General features: G+C 35.6%; 4 protein-coding genes across 7 annotated transcripts in view; 3 read left to right on the forward strand and 1 right to left on the reverse strand.

Annotated features, from left to right (window-relative positions):
• The window catches only part of LOC140961274 (uncharacterized), a 9,337-nt gene extending 1,803 nt beyond the window's left edge, over nt 1-7,534 (forward strand). The window contains exons 2-18 of one of the 3 annotated variants that reach the window (XM_073419691.1): nt 375-424; nt 534-722; nt 872-933; nt 1,030-1,097; nt 1,263-1,384; nt 2,393-2,498; nt 2,918-2,969; nt 3,562-3,679; nt 3,797-3,827; nt 3,939-3,962; nt 4,044-4,168; nt 4,566-4,647; nt 5,126-5,248; nt 5,383-5,436; nt 5,513-5,582; nt 6,665-6,698; nt 6,995-7,534. In XM_073419691.1, coding sequence (XP_073275792.1) covers nt 548-722; nt 872-933; nt 1,030-1,097; nt 1,263-1,384; nt 2,393-2,498; nt 2,918-2,969; nt 3,562-3,679; nt 3,797-3,827; nt 3,939-3,962; nt 4,044-4,168; nt 4,566-4,647; nt 5,126-5,248; nt 5,383-5,436; nt 5,513-5,582; nt 6,665-6,698; nt 6,995-7,335 — 1,587 coding nt within the window. In that variant the 5' untranslated portion in view covers nt 375-424; nt 534-547 and the 3' untranslated portion in view covers nt 7,336-7,534. Of the gene's footprint in view, nt 1-374; nt 425-531; nt 723-871; nt 938-1,029; nt 1,098-1,262; nt 1,385-2,392; nt 2,499-2,917; nt 2,970-3,561; nt 3,680-3,796; nt 3,828-3,938; nt 3,963-4,043; nt 4,169-4,565; nt 4,648-5,125; nt 5,249-5,382; nt 5,437-5,512; nt 5,583-6,664; nt 6,699-6,994 lie in introns of those variants that run through there. The other 2 variants (XM_073419693.1, XM_073419692.1) reach the window with 2 other exon arrangements.
• A 655-nt stretch (nt 7,535-8,189) lies between these two features.
• Nucleotides 8,190-11,560, forward strand: LOC140961927 (zinc finger CCCH domain-containing protein 6-like). 2 transcript variants are annotated; one of them, XM_073420715.1, is made up of 4 exons: nt 8,190-8,256; nt 9,795-10,004; nt 10,095-10,219; nt 10,515-11,560. In XM_073420715.1, the coding sequence occupies exons 1-4, from the start codon at nt 8,251-8,253 to the stop codon at nt 11,422-11,424; spliced, it is 1,251 nt and encodes a 416-aa protein (XP_073276816.1). In that variant the 5' UTR covers nt 8,190-8,250; the 3' UTR covers nt 11,425-11,560. The 2 variants fall into 2 exon arrangements, with proteins under 2 accessions (XP_073276816.1, XP_073276815.1); XM_073420714.1 differs by having other exon boundaries at nt 8,196-8,453.
• A 3,195-nt stretch (nt 11,561-14,755) lies between these two features.
• Nucleotides 14,756-16,297, forward strand: LOC140961263 (probable methyltransferase At1g29790). Its single transcript, XM_073419673.1, has one exon. The coding sequence runs from the start codon at nt 14,923-14,925 to the stop codon at nt 16,171-16,173; it is 1,251 nt and encodes a 416-aa protein (XP_073275774.1). The 5' UTR covers nt 14,756-14,922; the 3' UTR covers nt 16,174-16,297.
• A 66-nt stretch (nt 16,298-16,363) lies between these two features.
• LOC140961261 (auxin response factor 5-like) lies at nt 16,364-22,154 on the reverse strand. The gene is made up of 14 exons (XM_073419672.1): nt 21,133-22,154; nt 20,865-20,977; nt 20,225-20,323; nt 20,046-20,102; nt 19,819-19,971; nt 19,649-19,733; nt 19,398-19,488; nt 19,106-19,270; nt 18,858-18,980; nt 18,705-18,780; nt 18,462-18,597; nt 17,213-18,381; nt 16,882-17,069; nt 16,364-16,736 (listed from the first exon to the last, which is right to left on the reverse strand). The coding sequence occupies exons 1-14, from the start codon at nt 21,233-21,235 to the stop codon at nt 16,583-16,585; spliced, it is 2,712 nt and encodes a 903-aa protein (XP_073275773.1). The 5' UTR covers nt 21,236-22,154; the 3' UTR covers nt 16,364-16,582.
• Between the last annotated feature and the right edge of the window lie 1,047 nt (nt 22,155-23,201).

The raw sequence follows: 23,201 nt of genomic DNA on the forward strand, positions 1-23,201 counted from the left end.
AAGATAAAAAAAGAGAAAATAGTTTTTTAAAAAATAACTATAATATTAAAAAAAATTACATGTACCGTCGTTTTTTTTGTTTGTTCGAAATCATATATTTGTAACAAAAAAATTAAATTTTTATTAACATTTTTTAAAAAAATGTTGAAAAAATAATAAGAGAAACGTCATTTTATCCTTCACAATATATATTTGTTATCCAAAATAAATTGTAACTTTAAATTGGATTATTAATCACATATTTTAATTTAAAAAATATAATTTTGATTTTAAAGTAACTAAAATAAAAAAATATTAAATTTTTTAAAAAATAATTTCTTTTTTAAAAATGAACAGCAGCCTCTGCTCTGCTGTGGGGATCCTGGCCCCTCCCGGAGTATTGAACATTGGGCGCCTATTTCTGCTCCGTAGACTAAAGCCACAGGTGATCGTATCTATCTGTTTTGTGATTGGTTTTTTTGTGTTCTAGTAACCCTTGGTTTCGATCAGTGATTTTATTTTATCTGGTATTTTTTCAATTTTTGGTCTTTTAGTGAAGTTGGTGTAGATGGCGGAGGAGAATAAGGCAGAGGAGTTGAAGGGTGGGGAGCTGCTGTTCTGTGGAACCACAGCTTGGGATGCCATCGGTCGGCGGAGAAGCTTGGCGGAGGAAAATTCGGTTTCTCCAACGAGGCTTAGGCCTCTTATGGGGGTAGACATTCGAGTTGTCTTATCTGGTTGCGGTATGGAGATAAAAATCTCGGCTTTTTTTTTTTATTTATTTGTGCTTGTTTGCGGTGGATTAGATATGAAATTGTTTGTATTGGTTTCCTGCTTTCATGTTTTAGTAAGAAACGAGTGTTGAAAGTTCATTATTTTTGTCAAAATGTAGTGTCTTGTCATTGCGTGGCATTGGATGTTGAAGGTCGCTGTTACACCTGGGGACGCAACGAGGCGTGTTAAGTTTTATTTTATTTTTTCAGACGGATTTATATTTTTAATATGTTTTGAATAATTCTTCTGTGTAATTTTTGTTTTAATAATGCACAGAAGGGGCAGCTTGGGCATGGTGATAAGATTCAACGAGATAGGCCGACAATTGTTTCTGCGTTGTCCAAGTTTGTTGCTTTTCTTTTTCTACATTCACATTCCACTTTTCAGAAGCATGCATATTATAAAGAATGCACGTTATTTGATTATAAGGGACCATTCATTTATGCTAAATAGGCGTGCATTTTATGCTTACTATTACCCTATGTTAAATTTCACATTCTTCCTCTCAGGCATAAAATTGTTACGTCAGGGGCCGGTAGGAGTCACACCGTAGTAGTAACTGAGGGTGGTCTCTCTTTTGCTTTCGGTTTGAACAAGCATGGGCAGCTTGGTTCAGGTTCTGCAAAAAATGGTGGGTTCCACTCTCAGATCTCATCATCAAAGTTGTCAATCATATATTGTTTCCTGAAAGTCTTTATATGACACAATAAAGTAATATTGTTCTAAGCCCAACAAAGACTCAGACAATGTGAATTTTCATAAAGAACTTTCCTATTTGGAACTCCCCTGCCCGTCTCCAAAAGGCATATGTTTACTGAGTATCTTCACTCTTAAATGTCAATTATTATGTTCACCTCTAACTGCTATCAAAATTGGGATTTCTCCTTGTAGAAAATGGCTCATTTGACTGTCTTGATTACAATAATATGTATATTCAAATATTTTGTTATAACATTTTGCTTTTTTATGTCACTTATTTTCGAATGCCTGTCAGTGCCCATTGGCCCAGCGTAGTTGATTTTCTTAGTTAAAATAATCTATATTGGAATAAATTTGAGGAAATTGAACAACCTTTTAATTTAACTGATGGCTTATTTTTTATTTTCTAAGTTTTTTTCAAGTGCCTGCATCCTGATTTAGTTCAAATCCTTTCATTAATGGATTTACACAAAATTGACATCAAAAGCATAGCAATGAGTTATGTGCAGAAGGTTCACTTTAACATATTGATTGCCATAAAATGATGCGAACAGGCGTTCTGCAGGTGAATTGTCCTTGTCATGTTGTTCTTGACAACCATATTACTTTCTAGGAAGTTTGATTGAACACTTCTTCCATTTTAATTCCGTGTTTAATCTTTTATACTTGAATTTAATAATATATTACATTCTGTGCTCACTATTTGGGCAAACAAGTCCATGAATTGAAGTTCAACATAGATAAAATCATAAAAGTTTTATCTAGTAAGTAATCGTTTCTATTCGAAGAATATTGCTTTGCTAGTGGCTCCTTTAATTTGGACTACTTATTCGGTGTTAACACTTAAATATTTATCATTTTATTGTTTAGTTTTATATCTTTGTTTATCTGTTTATGTGACAAACTTGGTGGTTGGTTTATTGTTTTCCTTTTAAAGCAGAGGTTGAATCTTCTCCAGTTCGTTGCACAGTTTCTGAAGTCAAAGCAGCTGTGTGTGGTGGTGAATTTACTGTGTGGCTAACTTCAATTGAAGGATCTTCTATTCTGTATGGTTTGTGGACCTCATTATAATCTGACTTCAATAATATGTAGTCTATGTTTGGATGTGGCTCAGCTCTGAAGTCCACAAGTTTATTTTTTTTCAGATCTTCACTCAACGCATTTTTATGTTGCAAATCAACCACCCAAAATAAATCAGTACACAATTGCTAATATGCCACCCAATTGTGTTTTTCTCGCACTTCTGTTTCCAATCATATATTATCTCAATTTGTTCATGTGATCTTTTCACCTGTCCCTGATTTAAACAGTATTTTTAATAGTTTCTTCATAACTTTTTAAAATTTGTTTTAGTTGATTATAGGTAAAAAGGTCCAACCAAGGACTGGTGCAACTCTCTTATTGTGACTACTTTTCTATTTATCTGTTGAAAATACACTGAATTTTAATCTACTATTTCTCCTAGAACTGCTGGTCTTCCTCAGTATGGACAGCTTGGGCATGGTACTGACAATGAGGTGCGGGCTAAGCGCAACTAATCTTATTTTTTGTACTTTTTTAGGCAATGACATTCTCATCTTTTTTTGTCCATCAAATTTATCTGTCTTACAATTTTCGTAAGTGGTTATGTACACATTTAGCTAGTGATTTATTTAACGCAAAGAATATTTCTTTTCCAGAAAATGTCAGTTTCAGTTCTCCTAGACTTCAAATCGTCTATCTATGGTGGGTTCTGTGTCAGGTGTTCAGAAGCCCTTGCATGGGATGTGATCACCTCCTCGATATTGTCATTGAGATGCATGATTTAAGTGCAACATAGCATGCATATTATATGAGAATTGCATTGTATTGTTTTGTTGTGTTATGAATTTGACTCGTGCATAAAATTTTAAACCCAAACTGTGATTGAATGATGCTCACGCCTCTTGTTTCATTTTGGAATGACTGGATTATTTGTTGTTTTTCTAATTCAAGATCTGGCTCATAATTTTGGGATTTTCTTCTCGTAGAATGTTTTAACCGGAAAATTTTAATTTGCTAGCTATTGTTATTATCTTTCCTTTTTCCTTGGGCATTTCAGTAATTAGAAGACATTTTTTTCATTGACAGTATAATACCAAAGATAGTTCTGTGCGGCTTGCCTATGAAGCCCAACCTCACCCTAAGGCAGTAGCGTCTCTTGCAGGGGAGACTATAGTCAAAGTTGCTTGTGGAACTAATCATACTGGTATTCACACATTTAGTTTACCTGCTAACGTACCTATTTTATTGTATTCCTGTCACTTGCTTATCATGGATACTATGAAATAGTCATTCCTGATTCCTCGTTTTTCTTTGACCTCAGTGGCAGTCGATAAGAGTGGTTATGTTTACACGTAAGTTTTGCATTTCATGGAACTTGTATGAGGTTATTTTATTATATGTGTGAGACAGTCACGCCTGCTTATTTTATTTAATCTGATTTTCTTTTGTTCTTGAATGATTAGGTGGCGCTTTGGTGGTTACGGAAGGTAAAAATAACCGCATATTTCATCTTCTTTTGTTCAATTTTGCTACTATTATGGGCTTAATCAATTCGATTCTGGAGACAGGCTTGGACATAGAGAACAGAAGGACGAATGGTCTCCACGGCGAGTTGACGTTTTCACAAGGCATAATGTTTTGCCTCCTGATGCAATTGTTTCTGCGGGTTCTGTCAATTCTGCATGTACAGCTGGTTGGTGGTTCTGTGTTTTTTTTTTTTTTGCAGTGTGCTTTTTCGAGTCCATTTGAGTATAACATTTGATTTGTGTGTGTCGTAAACGTAATTTATATCCATTTTTTGTTGGTTAACATTGAAATACAATTGTGATACTTGGTTGTCCTTAATTTGTGTGTGGGTGTGAAATAATTGAGTTCCATTCTCAGTGTTTCATAGGCAAAGTGAACTAGGTGTGCGGGGAAGCACATTATTTGCAAAACTCGAGATTCATTTTTCTCTTTCTTCAAATCTCTCTGGCTGCTGAACAACTCCTTATAGGTCTATGCACCAAGTTAGTCATATGATTGAATCATGGGAACATGATTTCTTGTGAATTTACACTCTGAAAGTGCTGCAATTATTGACATTGTAGGAGGTGGACAGCTTTACATGTGGGGAAAATTGAAGAACAATGGAGATGACTGGATGTACCCTAAGCCTTTGATGGATTTAAGGTTCTATTTTGTTTTCATTTATGTGAAGCTATGCTTTTGTTTACTCATCTACAATCAGGTCTGGTGAAGTACGGTGTTTGTATCTTCTGCGGGAAACTAGAAAATATGTTTTTGGTGATATCTTCGTATTGATTCTATTAATCTACATGTTGGCATTTAAAAAGAGCTGTGACAAAATATAGAAGTAACTGCATTGGAAGGAACCAGACACTTCTTTTACCACCTCATGTTGTTTTCCAAATTTAGATGCTGTGTTCTTTGCTTTCTCTATTGAGCCCCTCAATCCAAAAAAAATTGGAGATAAAAAGTAGCCTTCAAAACCCTAACCACTGCCTTGGCCTTTGTTGTAATATCCTCTCTTCCTTACCTTAATGATATGATACTATCTTCTCAATGTTCTAATATCTCATAGGGTTTTCTTTCTGTCAAAAAATGAAGTAATCTAGTTTTAGCGATTAATATTGATGTTCTTCTACAGTGGCTGGCATCTGCGCTGTATGGATTCAGGCTCTATGCATCATTTTGTTGGTTCTGATTCTTCATGCATAAGCTGGGGCCATGCACAATCTGGCGAATTGGGATACGGACCTCTTGGACAAAAGTATTTTGTTTTACTAAATAATTTTTGAATGCTACATATGCAGGCTCGTGCTCCACAATACAAATGTTTATATTGAAATGATGCATGTCAATTGTATTTCAATGCATTTGTTTTTTCTTCCAATGTTTCTGCAGATCTTCTGCAGCTCCTAAAAAAGTAGACTTGCTCGAGGGCATGCATGTTATCAGGTTTGCATCGTCTTGTGAATATGGGAACTTTTCTTTGTCATTTTTTGTGTCACACTTGGCATGTTTTTTGGTGTAGTGTTGCCTGTGGATTTGCCCATTCATTAATGGTTGTTGATAGAACCAATGTTGCTGATCGTTTTGAGAAGGTATATGGCTAGTCCTCTTCACTGAATTTTCAGTATGTTTGTGGCACAATAAGGCGTTGAATGCATCAATCTATCTATTCATCATGGTTTGGAACAAACAAATATGTCAAGATGTCTTTATGGTCAACGTTTTTCTTTACCATCTTTATTCTTTTGTATCGGACAGTGTTGGTAGCTTACGTGGTTGGAAATATTGAGTTTCACCAATGTAAAGACCATTTGTGTTGTATACTATATGGGCTACAACGTTCATGTGAAAAATAAACTAAAATTATTGTGTTTTTTTAAAATTGGGCTGAAATCCCCCTGCAAACAATTTGGAGTGCACATGTTTTTATGTCCCTTGAAACTATTGTGGAAAATATCAATGAATATAATGAAAGCATAACTAGGTTTTTCTAAACAAGAAAGAAAAGAAAGTGAGATTTTCAAATATTTTTATGGTGAGGAGATTATGCTAAAATCTAAATAGAAAAAATATAATAATTTTTTTTATGACACTCGACTTATGCATATGCGCATAAAAACATGCCTACCCAAAAAATATTTGTTTGCATGGGGTACTGAAAACCTTCATTAGCCATGTTAGTAAAAGTTATCTATACTAGCGTCTAGCGTCTATGGTGGATACATTGCTTGTACATACTCTATACTTCTGTGTATATAAATGTTTGTTTATATAGTTCTTTTGTTTGCATATTTGTTTGGGTCTATTTTTTTAGGGTTTACGAATATTATATAAAGTAAATGCTTTTTTATTTGTTTAAATAATATTTTTTTTGTGGATTTGTTATTTCGTTTGATTGATTGTAGATTCATCTCGTAGTTTGCTTGGTTTTTTAGGGGTTAGGAATATTTATGTCGAGCAATTTTTTGTTGAAATAGGTTTTACTTTTGTTTGTTATTTTGTTGTAAATTTTATTTAGTTTTTTTAGGGGTTGGGGTTTTTGTGTTAGGGGTGATAATTGGAAATGAAATTTGGTGAAGGCTTGAAAGATCAAAAGCCAGCATCAAAACCTCTCCCTTTATGATATAGTAAGATTTCAAAGTCCATATTATATTTTCTTTGTGTCTCTTGACAGCTTGAAATCTATGATGGCAAAGCTACTGGTGAAGGTATGTTTTCGTAACATCATGCGAGGGTGGTCGTGCGCCTTCTTTCGGGAAGATGTTGATTGAAAATCAGTAAAGATCCTAAAAAAAAAAATCACTACTATTTACAAGTAGGAAGACGAATGAGAATTGGGTCTATTTTCAAGAACCAAGAGTCAGTTTCCAAAGCCAACTGGTTGTATTTCGACGTATAACTTGTTTGGGCGATACCATTTTTCTCCCAGCAGCTCAACCATCATGTTTCAACACAACCTGGTTAGTCAAATTTTTATTCTGTTTCTAAATTTTCCATGGTGCAGACCTTGAAGATCCCAATAATATACCTGAACCTGCAAGCGCAGAAAAACTTCCTAATAGAAGTTCCGTGAAAACTTCTCAGAACTTGAAAAAACGAAAAAAGGGGAAAGATTCTTCAGAATCTGAGGGCGAGAACGAGGAGAATAGCTATTCTGATGACAGCGACAAAGAAATGAATGGAAAATACTCCGGTAGAGGACGAGGCAAAAATTCTGGTAAATCTACTCCAAGGAAGAAAGGTAGTGGCCGTGGTTCTGGGCGTCCTCCATCAAAATCGACAGGCGCCCAGAAATCTGGTGGAGGAAAAGGAACTGGGAAGAGAGGAAGACCTAAAAAGACCTGAGCTTTACCAATGTTGAATGATGATTGATTTATTTTTTTCCCTCTGAGGTGTTAATTACTGCTCATCTTAATTGAACTCTTATTTAATTTTTAATTTCTGGATTCATTTTAATTTTGAGCCCCCCGTTTTAGCAAAATGCCATCCTGAGTTTGATGTTAGTCTAGCTCGAAAGCGAAGTTGTGTCTTGTGATTGTTTTATATATGCATTCGATATTTTCTGATAAAATATTAGGAACTGAATTATGTTTAAAGTCAATTATTATAGAATATATGGCAAAAATAGAAATTTCTTGTGCTATAAAATTTATTTTTAGTTGTAAATTATGATTGGTATTTCAAGTTTCAACCTCAAAAGTAATTTTATTCGCCCAAATAAAACAAATGTGACGGAAAAACAATACATTAATAAGTTCACATATTTTCCGATTCAATTGCATTCTTCAGTAAAATGTTTATTATTAATATTCTCTCGTTCAGAATATATCAATTTGTTTTTTTGTATAGTTTGAGAAAATCATTTGAAAAAAAGTTTACAAATAAACTTTTTATTTTATTTCTATTAATTTATTTTAAAATTGATTTCACATTTTCAAGACGTAGTTGATAGAGATATGCTAGTGAAAAAATATTACTAGATATTGAAATTGAATTATGTATCTGAAATAAAAAATAAAATCTATATATATTTGGAAGGAAATAATAATAATTTTGGGTTAATATCTAGTAGACTCGAATATTAATTAATTAAAATGTTCAAAAAAAAATATTAATTAAATAAAATGTTCAAAAAAATATATTAATTAATTAACTAATTAAAGAAATCTAATAATAATTAAAGAAATAGAAGGATCTAGGGCTCCTCCACCAGACCTCCCTCCCGTGTTCTTGTTATTTCTCTACGTCACGCAGCAGTCAATGATGGTAAACAATAAATTCCTTTTTTTGTTCGGGTAATGATTGCAAATCAATGTTGGGGAATTTATTTGCAGAAATCGATTGAATTTTTAAATATATTTATATCCTTCGCGAAACCAATCGAACATAATTGATTGTAAAAAATGAGAAGATCGCAGAAATCGAAAAGAGTTACTTGGGCTTCAGATGATAATCTTTATCAGGTATATCTCACCGAGAATCTTCATTTCTTCGTTTTGTTAAGTGGATGAACTTCATCATGAAGTAGTGAATTAGGATGGGGAAAAAGATTCGAGTTTTCTGAACTGGACAATTTAATTAATGGGGATAATTCATCCATCTAATTCGGTTGGGACATTCTATAAAATACGCGACAGGAAGCAACTGGATAAATGTTCAGCCTCAATTCTTTGAAATATATATGAATTAAATAGGTTGTTAAAGTTCGCTAGCGCAAGAATCTGAAAGATAAATGTGAGTAATTTCAAATCCATTTGTGTGCTCTGGATGATATTGATATATTGATGATTGAAACCCAGTTGGTGATCTTGATTAAGGGACATTTCTGATTCATCCAGTCATAATTTAAACTCTTATTAACAAATCAAATAGATTTTAAATGCAATCTACACCTAATATTCTTGTTGTTTAAAACTCCTTGTTCAAATCAAAATGTTCCATTTAAAGGTGTCTAAACGTCTACAAATGAACAAAGATTTGAACACGAGGTTCAAGGTGGTTGGATCGCACAATGCACTCTGTCAATCCTTGCCATGAGATATCTGTATTTTGGTGTATCAAATTGAGACAAATTGATGCAAGGGTGGTTGTATCCCCTGTTTCTTGTGTTGCGTATGAAATGTGAAGTCTTGGTTAGCTTCCCCTGTCAAACTTGGTGGTTTATAAGTGAAAGAAATGGATCAATTAATGCATCACCGTGTACATGGGTTTGTGAAATTGCACTGATTGCACCTCAATCCCCGGGTTTGAAAGCAAAACATTAGGACCTAACACGGTATGTTAAAATTTTGGGCAGTTAGAGAAAGATAGTTGCCTCTCTGTCTAAGCTGTTTTAGGGTGCTCTACACTCCCCAGTAAGGACGCCTATGGAGAGACGGGACTCAAAGAAAATGAAAGGGAGTCGAAAGGTGGTGGCTCATAAAGGATTCAACTTTGATCGATGGGTGGGAAAAGGACTCAGAGATTGAGAAGGGGTTTAAAGATAGTTTAAAGTGTGACTCAGTGATACGAAGTTTATTAGAGTTTAATTCTAAACGTACGAATTTTTTATTAGTTCCTTGGGTAACAAAAGTCTTCTTTGATATGAGGTGGACGTCCCATCTGGTCGTAGATATTGTTAAGTTTGTATATCATCGAGCCTGTGTAGCTCACAGATTTGCATCCCTTTTACCCAGATGTTGTAATTAATAGTGGCACTAGGTTCATATAATGCATGTGCTCGGGTCAGTAGTTGACTTGCAGTCTACGTATTTGAGGTTGATCCTAAATTGCTACATGATGAACTATTACGTTCCCTTTAACAGGTACGGCTTTTTTGTCCAGAAGAATCTCCCGCACTAGTGGGATTGGGAACACAGAACCACCTCCAGGCAAAGGCATTTTGGCCACTGCTGTCAAGAGGTACGGGACTTGATGACAATTTACCACCAGGCTTTGAAGGAATCGAACCTGCAAAGCTGTGGAGGATTAAGTTGTCTCAAATACCATTAATTACATGGAGATGCCCTCCCAGCGTGAGTCTACTACGATGGTATTATCACTATTATCATCATCGTCCAGTTCAGGTCACTTGTATACTCTGCGTTTCTTCATTTGTTTTGCAGTTCGAAGTAAATAGTTCATGGAGAGTGGTTGCTGGAGAAGAGAGCATAGAAATGGAAGCCCAGAAGCGAAGGGAGATGACAATGCTGGAAGCCATATATCCACGCTCATCAACTATTCCTCCCAAGTGCGATACACTTCTATTTTTGGGTTCTTTCTTTTTTTCTTTCTGCCTATCATTTTATGAACTGAAAATGTTTGCAATGTCATTTTTGTGAAAAGAACCTAGTAACGATAGCAATTTAAAGTTCCTTGCAGCGATCACACGTAATTTTTACATCTTTACCAATTTTACTCCAATAAATTATTAATTTCCTACTTTATTTATCGAGTAATTTGGCTACATGTTGGTCTTTCGTACTCCTATTTTCAATTCTTGTCTTCATAAGTTCACTGAACGTTTAGCCTCTATCTTTGGGCAGCCCATCCGTTTCAGCGGGTGCCGATGACTCGGTTATTAATGACCAAAACACCCCTTTGGTCCCCATCACACCAGTCGAAGATGAGGACATCGCATCGGATACAACATTTGGCTCCATTGCGAGGAACACCGACTCTGCAGATAATAAAAGAGTAGCGACAGGAGTCGAGCCTGATACAGTATTAGCAGCTCAAGTTGCATTGAGTTTAATCACGTCAAAAAGTTATCAAGGAAACTTGATTGATCGGGAGCTGCTCATAAAGATTCTCAGTGACCCAAAAATGATTGAGCAACTAATTACTAACCATGCTGCATTGTCCAGCACGCAGAACATGTCACGATCATCCCACATTACTAATACGCTACCTTCCAAAGTTCAGACCATGCCAGCCATTGGAGTTCATACTGTATCATCGACCAGCATGCCCAATTTGAGGCCGCTTCCCAAAAATTTATTTAATCCAGTCAGCATTGCTGTGAATAGAAGGGGTCCAGAACTCATCACCCCTTCGATGTCTACGAATAATTTACCTCTTTACCCTCCAAGTAGGAATCTGCGGCCATCTGTGCCTGATGTTACCCCAGTGCCCAGTCCCGAAGTTCCCAAGGGAAAGGACATCAACTACTACAAGAGCCTCATTCAGCAACATGGAGAAGAAAGAAGGGAGATTTTACCTCGATATTCTCATCAAACCAACGAAGTACAATTGGGAATCAGTCGAGAACCATCAAATATAGCGAAATCAAGAGACTCAAAGCAAAAGATGATGAAGCCCTGCATATTTTTCAATAGTTCTAGGGGATGCAGGAATGGAGTTAACTGTGCCTATCTGCATGGTTCATCGGCCCAGCAGAAAGTCATTGGTATTCAAGAGGTTCAAAGTGCAAAGAGAGCGAAGATCCATAGATAGATTACTGGTTCACACACCTATGCCTTGACCATCTTCACCCTGGCATTTTGTCTTCTTGAAATGAGAATCAATTTGTATATTCGTTTATTCATGTTGATCAATTTTCCTTTAATCCAAGTTGTGGTTCTTTCGACTACCTTCTTCTTCCTTCAAACTTTGATGCCTCCCCCAAAGATTAAGATGAGATACCCTTTTTTGACCTCCTAAGATGGAGATACCCTTTTTGACAGTCTATGGAGTAATAGATCATAATATTAATTTACCCTCTTATGCGATGATTAAGATCTGACATGATGTAATTATGTTGTTAAATATTTAACTAAGAGTCTAAACATAATACTTTTTATCATTTTCGATATGATGGTTTTTCTATTTAGAAGTGATAAACTATATAAAAAATGCCAATATATATATATATATATAGAAGTATACCTCTTTCTTCAAGTGAGCATGTTGCACATATCTTGCTCAGTACGATTTATCTGAACAATTTGGTGTGCTATTGCGTTAGCCCAGAAGCTTACTTGATGCATAATGAAAAATAGTGATTACGAGTTCCTATGTCATAAAAAAAATCATTTGAAACACTTTCGATGATACAACTAAGGAAGAAAATGAACCGTAGAGTGAGTTTGATTTTGAATATAAAAGTTTTGACATGTAAAATAATTAATTTTTTTTAAAACAAACAAATAGAAAATTCAGAATACTTTTCAATGAATTGAACATGAAATTTAGGAATTGAAAATCTGAGAACATATTTTAGATTTTTACTCTTATTTTCTTAAAAGAAAATTAATAATATTTTTATACTTAATTCAAAAAATCGGAATAAAATATAAAGAAAAATCTTAGATCGTGGGATGAGCATAGACCTGGCCAAGGATCGAGTTTGAACGGGCCCATGGTCAACGGACCGGTTAACAGAGTCAACGAGTTTGATCCAGAACCGTGACTTGAACCGTCCTAAGATAGTTTGGTTATGATTTACGGTGTCGACCCGTTGGGTTGGATGGATTTGACCCGAAGAGTAGGTTATTTTTTTATTTTATTTTAAATCAATGGCCACGATCAATAGATCAAATGGCTGTTGGAGATCAATGATCACGATTTAGTGACCGTTTGTCGACCCGATAGATCAATCGTTTGATAATTTTATATTATTATTGACTTTGAAAACAACGCTCATGATTTTGTGGCTGTTGATCACGATGATGTGGTCATCGTGCAACGGTCGATCTGTCGGATCGACTTTTGAAAATTTTTTGTTTGATTTTCCCGTATAAATACCTCTCACTCTTTTCATTTTTTTTTTCTCATTATTTTTTTCTTAATCTCTAATTCTCGATTTTTTCTTGATTATCAAAATATAAAATCTCAATTATTGATTTATTTTCAATTGTTGAATTTTTTTATAATTACTTCAATTTCATATTTATACAAATAGACGGAACCAAATCAAGTCGTATGGTTGGAAATGTAAGGGAAATGACATCATGCCACCCGAGTTCGAGCATCATGATTTTTCTTCACTCAATGTCAACTGCTATGATCTTGATTTTTTCCGATGAGGTACATCAAGAAGGAGAACAACTCAAACAGACATATCATAATCAAAATCAAGAAAGTATGATCAATCCAACGACGCCTAAAATAAAACTTGAGTTTTGACTCATCCGATATCCGATATTTTCACTAAACATTCCGAAAATGTGACGCTTCCTTCCGATGATTTGCAAGTCCAATAAAAATATTGTTAAAAAAGTTACAAATTTCAACAAAGAGGTGGTTATTAAATACTAAAAATTATAATTTGAAAATACTAATAATTGATTCACACATAATGGTAGGAAAATCTCGAAAGTGATGAGTAAATATTGACAATAATTTTATTCAATTGAAAAAATTGTTTATACATAAAAAAATATTATATATATAACCGAGACACGACTATGAGAACCTATATGAAAATCGTTAAGATAACATCTACCTATATGAAAATTGTTGAGATAACATCAAGTAGTATATCTAATATGTGGATGTAGCTCAACGGTGCTCACATTACACATATATAATAGAATCACCATAAATTAAAATTTGAGAGATATTTTCAAAAAGGGAAATACTAATTAAAAGATAACATTCACTTCATCAATCTGTCGTATGAATTTTGGTTTTTGGATGAGTTTCATTTATGCTATAGTTGGTCGGTCAGGTCTAATTTAGTGCCATATTTGTTCTTCTTGCTCTCATTTTTTGAAGTTTTCAAGCTGACTCACTATTCCTATATTAATCGGAGAGCAAGATGGCTCTGATTTGTACTGAAATTAATTGCATATTTTATACAATTACTGACCCAAATTCGATTCAAGGGTGACTGAGTGAGTGAGATATACACAACTATGAAATGAGTAGTAGTAGTCGTAGATCATGGATTAAGAAGCTGGCGACTTTATTTACTTTTTATGTAAAAATTGTATAATTCTCAACGGATATCTTTCGCGGATAAATCTTTAGGTTTTATAACCGGATGAGAAAGTTTTGATAAAAGACTGCTAAGAATAAAATTGTATGCCCCGACTTTTATTTAATTATTATTATTATATCTAAACTGTCCTTAAAATTTTTTTTTTATTATCAAGCATCCCATTATTAGTTTCACAAAATTTTTGTGAGACGATTTTACTGGTCAATTTTGTGAGATAGATATTCTATTTAGATCACTCATGAGAAAATATTACTTTTAATGTCAGAAGTATTAATTTTTATTGTGAATATGAACAAAGTTGTTCTATCTCATGAACAAAGATACGTGAGACCGTCTCACAAGACACCTACTATATTGATTTTTTGTTTTTGTTTTTTGTTTTTTTCACAAAGAACATTATCATAATAATAATAATAATAATAATAATAATAATAATAATAATAATATAATTAGTGATATACGGTATGCCTTGCAAACTTATACCATCTTATTTATAATTAATTTGTTTCTTATTTAAATTTGGGTGGGTCATTTCGTAATTATAAAAAATAACGAGAAACTAAAATTATAATTTTAAAACAATAAATTTAAAAAAATGATATGAGAGTTCAATAAAATACACTAGGTATTCCCTAGTTGAACTTATCATTTTCTACTTAGTAATCAACGCTCTATCGACAGAACAATATGTATTTTGTATTAGAAAGTTGATATTTTATTAATATATAATTAGATGACAATTTATTAATTAATATATATAATAAAAGAAATTTTCTGGCTGAATTGCGAGAAAACTTAATAATAAATATTAAAATTGGACGCACAAAAAAAAAAATCAAAATTTAAATGTGATTTGACAACGCAATGACGAGGGTCCATTTCTCCTCCACTGTTCTCACTCTCTGCTGCTCTCCCGCAATCTCACACAAACCACACGACACCCATACTGTATTGCGAGCTTGGTTATTGGATCCTTCGAAGGTCGAAATAGCTGCAAGAGGAAACAAAATATGGGTTCTGTTTCTTTGGCTATCGGGGATGGAACAGCAAGATTCAATAAAGGTTCATTTTGTTCCTCGGCAGTAAATGTGTTGATGCTTTTTTCAGTAATCGCCACAAATCTTTTTGCTTTTTATTCTTTCAGTTACCACCCCACAACCCTTCAGCACAATTACCACAATCCCGAGAATCTCTCTTTGATCTCGGAAAAAGTGAGTGCAATCCTTAGAGAGATTGGATCTTCGCAGCAGAAGCTATCCCAGATGGAGAAAAAGCTCTTAGGGTATGAAAGCATCGATCTTTCCAGATCCAATGTTGCTGAGGAGCTTAAAGTTTTCTTAAACCACCACCAGCTACCTTTGGGTAAAGATTCAAGAACTGGAATTACCGAAATGGTGGCATCTGTGGGGCATTCTTGTTACAAATCCGTGGGTTTGTTGTCTCAATTCATGAGCTATAAAGTTAATAGTGTTTGCCCTGATGATTGGAGCCTTGGTCAGAAGCTGATTCTCCAGGGATGTGAGCCTCTTCCGAGAAGAAGGTGCTTCGTTAAAACAATTCCTAAGCTCGGATTACACCCCTTTCCAGCCTCTGTTTGGAGAAATGTTAGTGAAAAGATTTGTAGTTGGAGCGGTCTAGGATGCAAGAACTTTGCTTGTCTGAGCCAAAAGAAATTGAACAGGGATTGTGCTGGTTGTTTTGATATTGTTGAGGGCTATGAAACCCAAAGGTATGTTAAAGCTCGAAGCAAAAATGATTTCCTTATTGATGATGTGCTGGTGATGGCGAAAGATGGGGTAAGGATTGGGTTCGATCTTGGTGGTGGTTCGGGGACATTTGCTGCTAGAATGGCCGAGAAAAATGTGACTGTGGTCACTGCCTCCTTGAATATTGATGCCCCATTTAATGAATTCATTGCCTCTAGGGGGCTTTTCCCTTTGTATTTGAGCTTAGACTATAGGTTTCCATTTTATGATCACGTGTTTGATTTGGTTCACATCGGCAATGGACTGGACATGGGGGGCCAAGCTGAGAAACTGGAGTTCTTGATGTTTGATATTGATCGTGTGTTGAGGGCAGGTGGATTGGTTTGGTTAGACAACTTTTATTGTTCAAATGATGACAAGAGAAGGGTTGTGAGTAGACTGGTCGAACTGTTTGGGTATAAGAAGTTGAAGTGGGTTGTTGGAGAGAAATTTGATGGATCAAGAAAACCAGAAATTTACTTGTCCACTGTTCTACAGAAACCTGCAAGAGTATGATACAATAGATGTTTCCTCAGGTTCTTGTTTTGTACAATAGAATTCGTCTAAGTGAATTGTCTAACATGATCGAGATCTCTTTGTAACGTCAAGTAAATGAATGGCATCGGATTTTATTTTTGAACATTTTGTGCTAATTTTAATATATCATACGAGTTCTGGATCGGTCATAGGCTAAAAATGTGATTTTCATCTTGAACATTACAACAATCAAATCGTAGCAAACATGCTAAAACTAAATATCTATAACAGATTTTACGGTTGGCTTAGGTTCTTTCAACTGTAATTTGCCAATGCTCTTTGTGGGACTGGATATGAAGATGCAAGTTAAGACGTGGGCAAATGTAGATTGAAAGCAGGCCTTTTGATCCTATGACCCATAGGAAAAAAGAGTTTATCTGGAAATCAGTTAGAGGCCATTTTTACCGCATCCATTTTCAGATGCTGCGCCATTAATAGCCTGTACACCAGCCGAGTTTAAAAGCTGCATTCCCTCTTGTCCCATCTGCTGAACTTCCGATGGTGATAGAATTCTGATGCATTTAACACAGCCCACAAATTCCCTACGCGATTCAACATAGCATTTAGTCTCCGAGAATTTTTGTCTGCTCTGATAGAGCAGATTTACGTGGAAATGTTTGTATGAGCAAGCTTGTTTGATGGGATTAATTACGTAAGTACTGAGGAGAATAGGTTAATGGGACTTACTCCCAAGGATCATCTCCGACAAGTAGAACATCGTTTTCGAAATCCACATAGACCAGTTTCCATCCAGAACCCATGTCATTGAGCAAGCCCTTGAGACCAAACATGTGTTCTATTTCCGAACGTAGCTCATCGTAAGTCTTGAAACTAGAGACATCGATCGACCTTCCCACAGACCCGACCTTTTGTATCTGTCAAAACTCATCTCATCAGCATAGGATCATATATTTGAAAATTTCAATCCATCAACATAATTATAACGTCAAACTCTTGTATGCGTAATCAAATGCCGTGTTAAACATATTTCTTTTGTTCAAGTAACAAAAACAGTTACCTTTGTATAAGTCCGGAATCGTGGAGTGACTTGCTGCCATGAGCCATGTTGCAAAAGATTTTTGTCCTCAAAATCCACATTGCTTGAAGATGCTCCTCCCGAGTTATCTGCGTATTCATGGAGAGAGAATGTCTGAGAATCTGCTAGGCTAGCTGATGTAATCTGGGATTGGACATCCTGATTTGGGCAGAAGTTTCCCACTAGGTAATCAGACTGCTGGAAATCAGTGTTCTTCAATGCGCAAAAATCATCCAAGATCGTGCTAGAAACAGAAGGATCAATTACTGTACTTCCATTGTTATTCTCACCAAGATTGAGGCAGCTATATATGTCACCCTGATTCTGGCTCTCATCTGATGATAAGTCTTTCAAACCACATGAATTATACTGAAGAGTCGACATTTCTTGATGAGACAACATGGTAGGGAGATTGGTTTGGGACATGCACTTCGCATTGTTAAAATTAAAATCCCACGATTCTTGACCTGCTGAAGCCGGCACTTTGATCATAGTTTCTGGTAAAGGAGAAGGCTGACCGGATTTCTGGAACACAAAAGAAGACCCCGGATTTCTAAACATGGCAGGCGAGGAGGGACACATTGAAGAATACGTGTTAAATTCAACCTGACTCGGGTACTGGAACAAGGGATTAAGATTTATGGACTGTACACGGGATGGATCGTTCTGCGGAGTTTGAAAGATTTGTGAGTCCAACCTAGAGTGTGTGATCACCGGACTAGTTTGCGTCCCATTACTCTGATTCATGACTGGAACATCATGTTTGTTATCATTGCACTGCTCTTGTGACTGAACCTGGCTAAGCTGATCTATAGTCAGTGAAGGTCCTACTGTATCCATGGAAGTTCGGTGCACAACTTTTTCTGGTGCCTCTAGGATTGACGGCAGTAAAACATTCGAGTTCATGACATTTGTTTGGCTGCCAACTAATCGTTCAGGATAACTTTCCATGTCTGGAGGAATAATCTGTGGAGGAGCCGGTTTATTTGCAGATTGTACCGAAGATTTGGATTCCTGGAGTGCTGTGTCCTTTATTAGCATCTTTGTGAAGTGATCTGACCATAGACTTGATACCGAGGGACATGGAAGATCTCCAAGTGGACCGTGGAAAAGAGGCCGATTTATTAAACCTTCCCATTCTGTTTGCGCCCCTGATATAAGAAAAAAGCCCAACTGCTCAGTACACGGCAAAGACATGAAACAGCAGCCATTTCAAATGATAGAAAAATACCTAAGAAAGCAGAGTGGAAAGGACGCTTCAGGTTGCCTGTTAGAGATGGAAATATAAAGAGGCTTTCTGGAGTCTCGATTTCCCAGGGGCTAACTCTACTTTGCCTGTCACAGCACCCAGGCTCATCCCACTCTACCTGTCACCAAAAAAAAGCAAAACATTGGTCCAGCGGGGTCACATTTTTGCTAGAATTAGAGGTATCTGAGTTTCTTAGTTCTTACACATCATACAAGTGACAAATACCTGCAGACTGCGCCATTTGGAATTTTGCCATCTTAGAGGATCCAAATCGCTTATACCAGTAATGGTTCCCATATATCTGTGTAAATAGCAAAAGAGATGTCAGATAACAGAATATGAGACATCAAATCGAACCTGACAAAATTTTAAAGTTACCTTCGTTTGTTGGAATCTTCTGTTTCAAACATCATACCAAACCTCATACCTATGGAGAGTTGTGTGCCAAACAATGCTTTTCGATATTTAGCCAGTGGAACGACAAATTCTGAGGGGCATGCCCTAGAAAATGATTAAATATTGCAGAACAACCAATGTTTAGACTTGTTTTTTTTTGGGCAGGAATCTGACATAACTGCTCAGTCAATCAGGTGATGTGTGTATCTGAAAAGTAAAGGAATAAAAACCTTGGATTGTAGAAGATTGTGAATGGGGTTCTGTTAGCCGCAGCATGAGCAGCAGCAGCCAGGATTCCAATGTGCATGCTATCAGTAGACAGAACCGAAGATGGCAAAGCTGCTTGCTGACGATTAGCACGCCTCACTCCGAGTAATAGCTGTGACTTCTCATCTCTAAACACAACCACGGTGAAATTACAGCAAATTTTGAAAAATTCTTTATTTTAATATAGAATTCCAAATATGCATTCTTGACCATTACTTTACTTTTTTTAAAATGAACTGAAGCAACAAAAACTACCTAATAAATAGAACCGCATCGCCTGCTCTAAGCCTCTTTGCACCAACAAACATGCTCCAACCAGTTGTTAGAAGGTGCCGCTTTGGCTGTCCTAAATAATGAAACAAGCAGCAAGGTAAGATTTGAAAACTGGCATTGAGTCACTGGTTAGTTTGGCGTAAAATTTATGACTTGAATAAGAAATAAAAACACAGAACAGGAAATTTCAACAGAAATAACTGAAACAATGAAAAAGGAAACAGTTTATTTACCCCGGTATATATGTCGAAAAGTCCATGTGTTTTCATGCAAATCTCGGACAACAAGTTCTTGAGTTGGTGGTTGCACAGAGTAATCCTGAAAAGAAGCACTAAAAGTATATAAATTAAGTCTTATTATATGAATAAAACGAAATAAATAACCAAAAAAACCAAAACCGAACCAGCTGTGGAAACAGCTTTTCTGCAGCTCTTCGAGGAACTGAGAAGCCACCATGTGTGCTAGTATCACTGGCCGTCAATGTCTTGCAGAAAAATTCAGCTGGATGTTTACTGGGTTTTACTCGAAAGTCCGGTATAGGAAACACGTCCTTTTCCTAAACAATAAGCAAAATATGAAACCGCAAAACAAAAGGCAACTAAAACTAGTTTGCAATGGTGTATATCTTACAGAATTCACCGGCTGAAGGCTCATTTGGGCATAAATTTCATCTGTGTCTTTGTCTGCCTATTTGTCAAAAGAAAGTTAGATGGATATTTCTATTCCAGTACAGAAAATGATTTGTTTATTTCAAAACAACCCCCTTTTTTGAGTAAAATTACGTATACGAAAATGCTGGAAGGACATACATGGAGTGTAACATTGTGAACTTGACACAACAAATGAGAAGGTAGGTTTGGATAGCTTGGTATTTGTGTTGTTGCTGATCTATTCGTGGATGCGGCAACCTGAAAAAAAAAACAGAGAAGAAAACACACACTGATCCAAAATCCTATTATACAACTTGACCAGTCGAATTTGCATATGACTGTCTCGTGTCCGAAAAATCAGCATACACACGAAAATCATTAAAGTTAAATGCTGTGAATATTAATATATTATGAGTTATGACTCCAAAAAATAATATGAGGTTTCCTAGAGGGCATTTGTACAAAAGTTTCTGGCCCCGAGCAAGTGATGGCTGAATAATTCCATAAATGATTGCAAAATAGTTAAAACTGCAAGTTTTTATTAGAACATGCATCAAGTACGTGTAAGCTACACAATTATTTTTATGAAAATGAATTACTATAGTAATCCTAGTTCAACTTTATTCTCGACATTAACGAAGCAAGTAAAGATTATGCGATCCCAATTCTGCATCCTCCTCTAAGTTTCACTTTACCGCAATTTTCGATCTTATCAAGCATCTTAGTCCAGAATAATGACAACAATACGGGGCTCAACTACTCCAATTTTCAGTTTTGCTAAGATGAGAAAAATACTCACCTGTTCACTGTGCCCTTGTGGAAAATAGTACACAAGGCTTCCAACCTGAGGCAAGGTAACAAGCGGACCAGCACAAGCATGCCACAACTCAGAATTCATTGGTTTCTTTACCCCTATTAAGAACCATGATAAAGTAATGAGAATTCTACCTAGTACCACAAATTTGAAGAGATCTTAGAAAATGATTTAGATTTTCTAGAAATACCGCAGAACAAATCTATAAATGCATGTGATATATCATTATAAAACAAAGGAATGTATAACAGACCAGTATGATCCTGCATTTCTTTCAAGAATTTCATCCCTTCAAGAATATTATGTCCGCCATTGACCAAACCTTCGGGTTTGGACTTTCCTTCGACAGAAGCCATATTTGTATATGTATTTATGCTCTATTTTTCATCTGCCTTAATCCCAAAAACATCCCAATTTCAAGAAATCGTCACACTCCAGGAAAGATATAAGCTTTGCATCCAAAAAACATTCACTCACATGTTCTTCAATACCTAGACAAAAAGAGAGACGATCCATTTCAAGGAGCATCGGCTTAAAGAAATACCCGTCATTATTTTCTTGAAGGTGCCGAAGACCAAAGCCGATACAAATATTCAGTGAGAATCTAGTACTATGAGAGGAACCAATCAAAGAAGCCTGCCGTAAAAATCCAAAACCATAGAACAAAGCCACACTGCAAAAAGTCACTGAAAAATCTACGTGGGGCTTCCTCTTCCTCTTCGACTATATGAAAAACAACCCCTCATCAGCTAAAGCGAGAAAAAGCAAAACAAAACAAAAACAAAAAATAAAATAGAGGGGTCCGTTTTCTTGCATCAAAGCACGCGGACCGTGCCATGAATGGTCGGACTATCAAGTGTTTTCCTCTTTTTCCCCATCTTTTCTCTTTAGAGTATTTCTCAAAAGAAATTGACCTTTCTCAATCCAAAAAACCAAAAGTTCCGATCTTTTGTACCCTTTCCTCTCTCTCTCGCTCTTTTCACTCTCTGTTCACACCTTCACTGTAGTTGGTTTATGTGATTTTTTTTTCTCTTTGATGGTGAATAGGGTAGTGCATGCTCTTATCCTGCGCCCACACACTTTCTGAAAATAGTAGATTCTGCTGCAGCAGCTTTAGGCCGAGAAATTTGTGAGCTTTAGAAATAAATAAGAAGCGTGAATTAGCAGAACAAAGCCATTCCCACACGAAATCATTAGCATACGCAGCGGAGAACCAGTCAGACGAATTAATTAAACCGGATTAAGTATAATGGACAGTAGTTGCTTGCATCCATAGACTACCCCTACGAATAAAGAACAACGAGAACGTATTTAGTTATACTATTTAGATTCATTGGATTTATAATAAAAAAAAATGGATGTATTACAATGTATTTCCCCTCTTTCTTGTGAATTAATTATAGTACTGCATTTTAATTTTTCTTGGCCATCATGGAAATCACTTGATAAATTTAGATGTGGTCACTACCCTCACTTTATTTCAATGGGTAAGATATTGTCACACATACAATTTTAAAAAAAGAGTGGTTCCTATATATGCATGGACAACTCTTGGTCATCCATCATATCATGGGAGCAATGCCTATATGTGTAGGATGAAATAAACCATTTTACAGGTTGTTTCTCCGTTTTCTAGGATTGATTTCATCCTACATGTAGGACACTACCCTCATGATAGAATCAAGGCCCCAAATTTAGCCACACATACAGGGGATCCACTAATTTTTTTAAAACCACATATGTGTGTGAATCTTGTCCATCCAAATTATGTGGGACAGCTAGTCTCAATGAATCCACAAATTAGGGGGAATGATGTCAATGGGCCAAGAAACATTTGTCTCATGTGTTTTTTAGTCTACCATTAATCTCTTTTTTTCCATCAAGTATTTTAAATATTTTGAAATTGGCAATAATTTCCCTTTTTCCTCCAATTACAAGTCTAAAGGTATTGAGGTCCGAAGATCAAAATGTTTGAGTTAACTCGAATCGAATTTGAATAGTATCTTACTTGAGTTTGTTGAAAAATATGAACTAGGGTCGAGTAATTCAGAGTGGTAGCTCATGTTTTACCATTTAGTAGTAAAATGTTCTTTGATTTTATGATTGATTGTAAAACATGTTATTAATTAGTTTGCACCCTTAATTTGATTAGGACAAAAATTGAGGCAAGAAGGGTGACTAGTGAAGTGAAAGTTGGGAAATTAATTATTAGGGGTGGGAAGAATATGTGGTTTTCCTTGCCATTTCCTAAAAAAACATAGGGAATTTTCTCTATAGTTTCAAGAAAGAATGTTGTCTTTTTTAAAAAAAAAAAAACAAAAT

This window comes from Primulina huaijiensis, chromosome 16, assembly GCF_012295235.1.
Source record: "Primulina huaijiensis isolate GDHJ02 chromosome 16, ASM1229523v2, whole genome shotgun sequence".
Taxonomy (NCBI): domain Eukaryota; kingdom Viridiplantae; phylum Streptophyta; class Magnoliopsida; order Lamiales; family Gesneriaceae; genus Primulina; species Primulina huaijiensis.

Excerpts from the sequence above, each read along its gene's own strand:
- LOC140961927 (XM_073420714.1), top strand. The coding sequence starts at position 8,394 with ATGAGAAGATCGCAGAAATCGAAAAGAGTTACTTGGGCTTCAGATGAT. Across the intron at positions 10,005-10,094 it reads CATGGAGATGCCCTCCCAGC|TTCGAAGTAAATAGTTCATG; the intron begins GTGAGTCTACTA and ends TTTGTTTTGCAG. Across the intron at positions 10,220-10,514 it reads TCATCAACTATTCCTCCCAA|CCCATCCGTTTCAGCGGGTG; the intron begins GTGCGATACACT and ends ATCTTTGGGCAG.
- LOC140961263 (XM_073419673.1), top strand. The coding sequence starts at position 14,923 with ATGGGTTCTGTTTCTTTGGCTATCGGGGATGGAACAGCAAGATTCAAT.
- LOC140961261 (XM_073419672.1), bottom strand. The coding sequence starts at position 21,235 with ATGGCTTCTGTCGAAGGAAAGTCCAAACCCGAAGGTTTGGTCAATGGC. Across the intron at positions 19,972-20,045 it reads GCCTTCAGCCGGTGAATTCT|GAAAAGGACGTGTTTCCTAT; the intron begins GTAAGATATACA and ends CTTATTGTTTAG. Across the intron at positions 18,981-19,105 it reads ACAATCTTCTACAATCCAAG|GGCATGCCCCTCAGAATTTG; the intron begins GTTTTTATTCCT and ends ATCATTTTCTAG.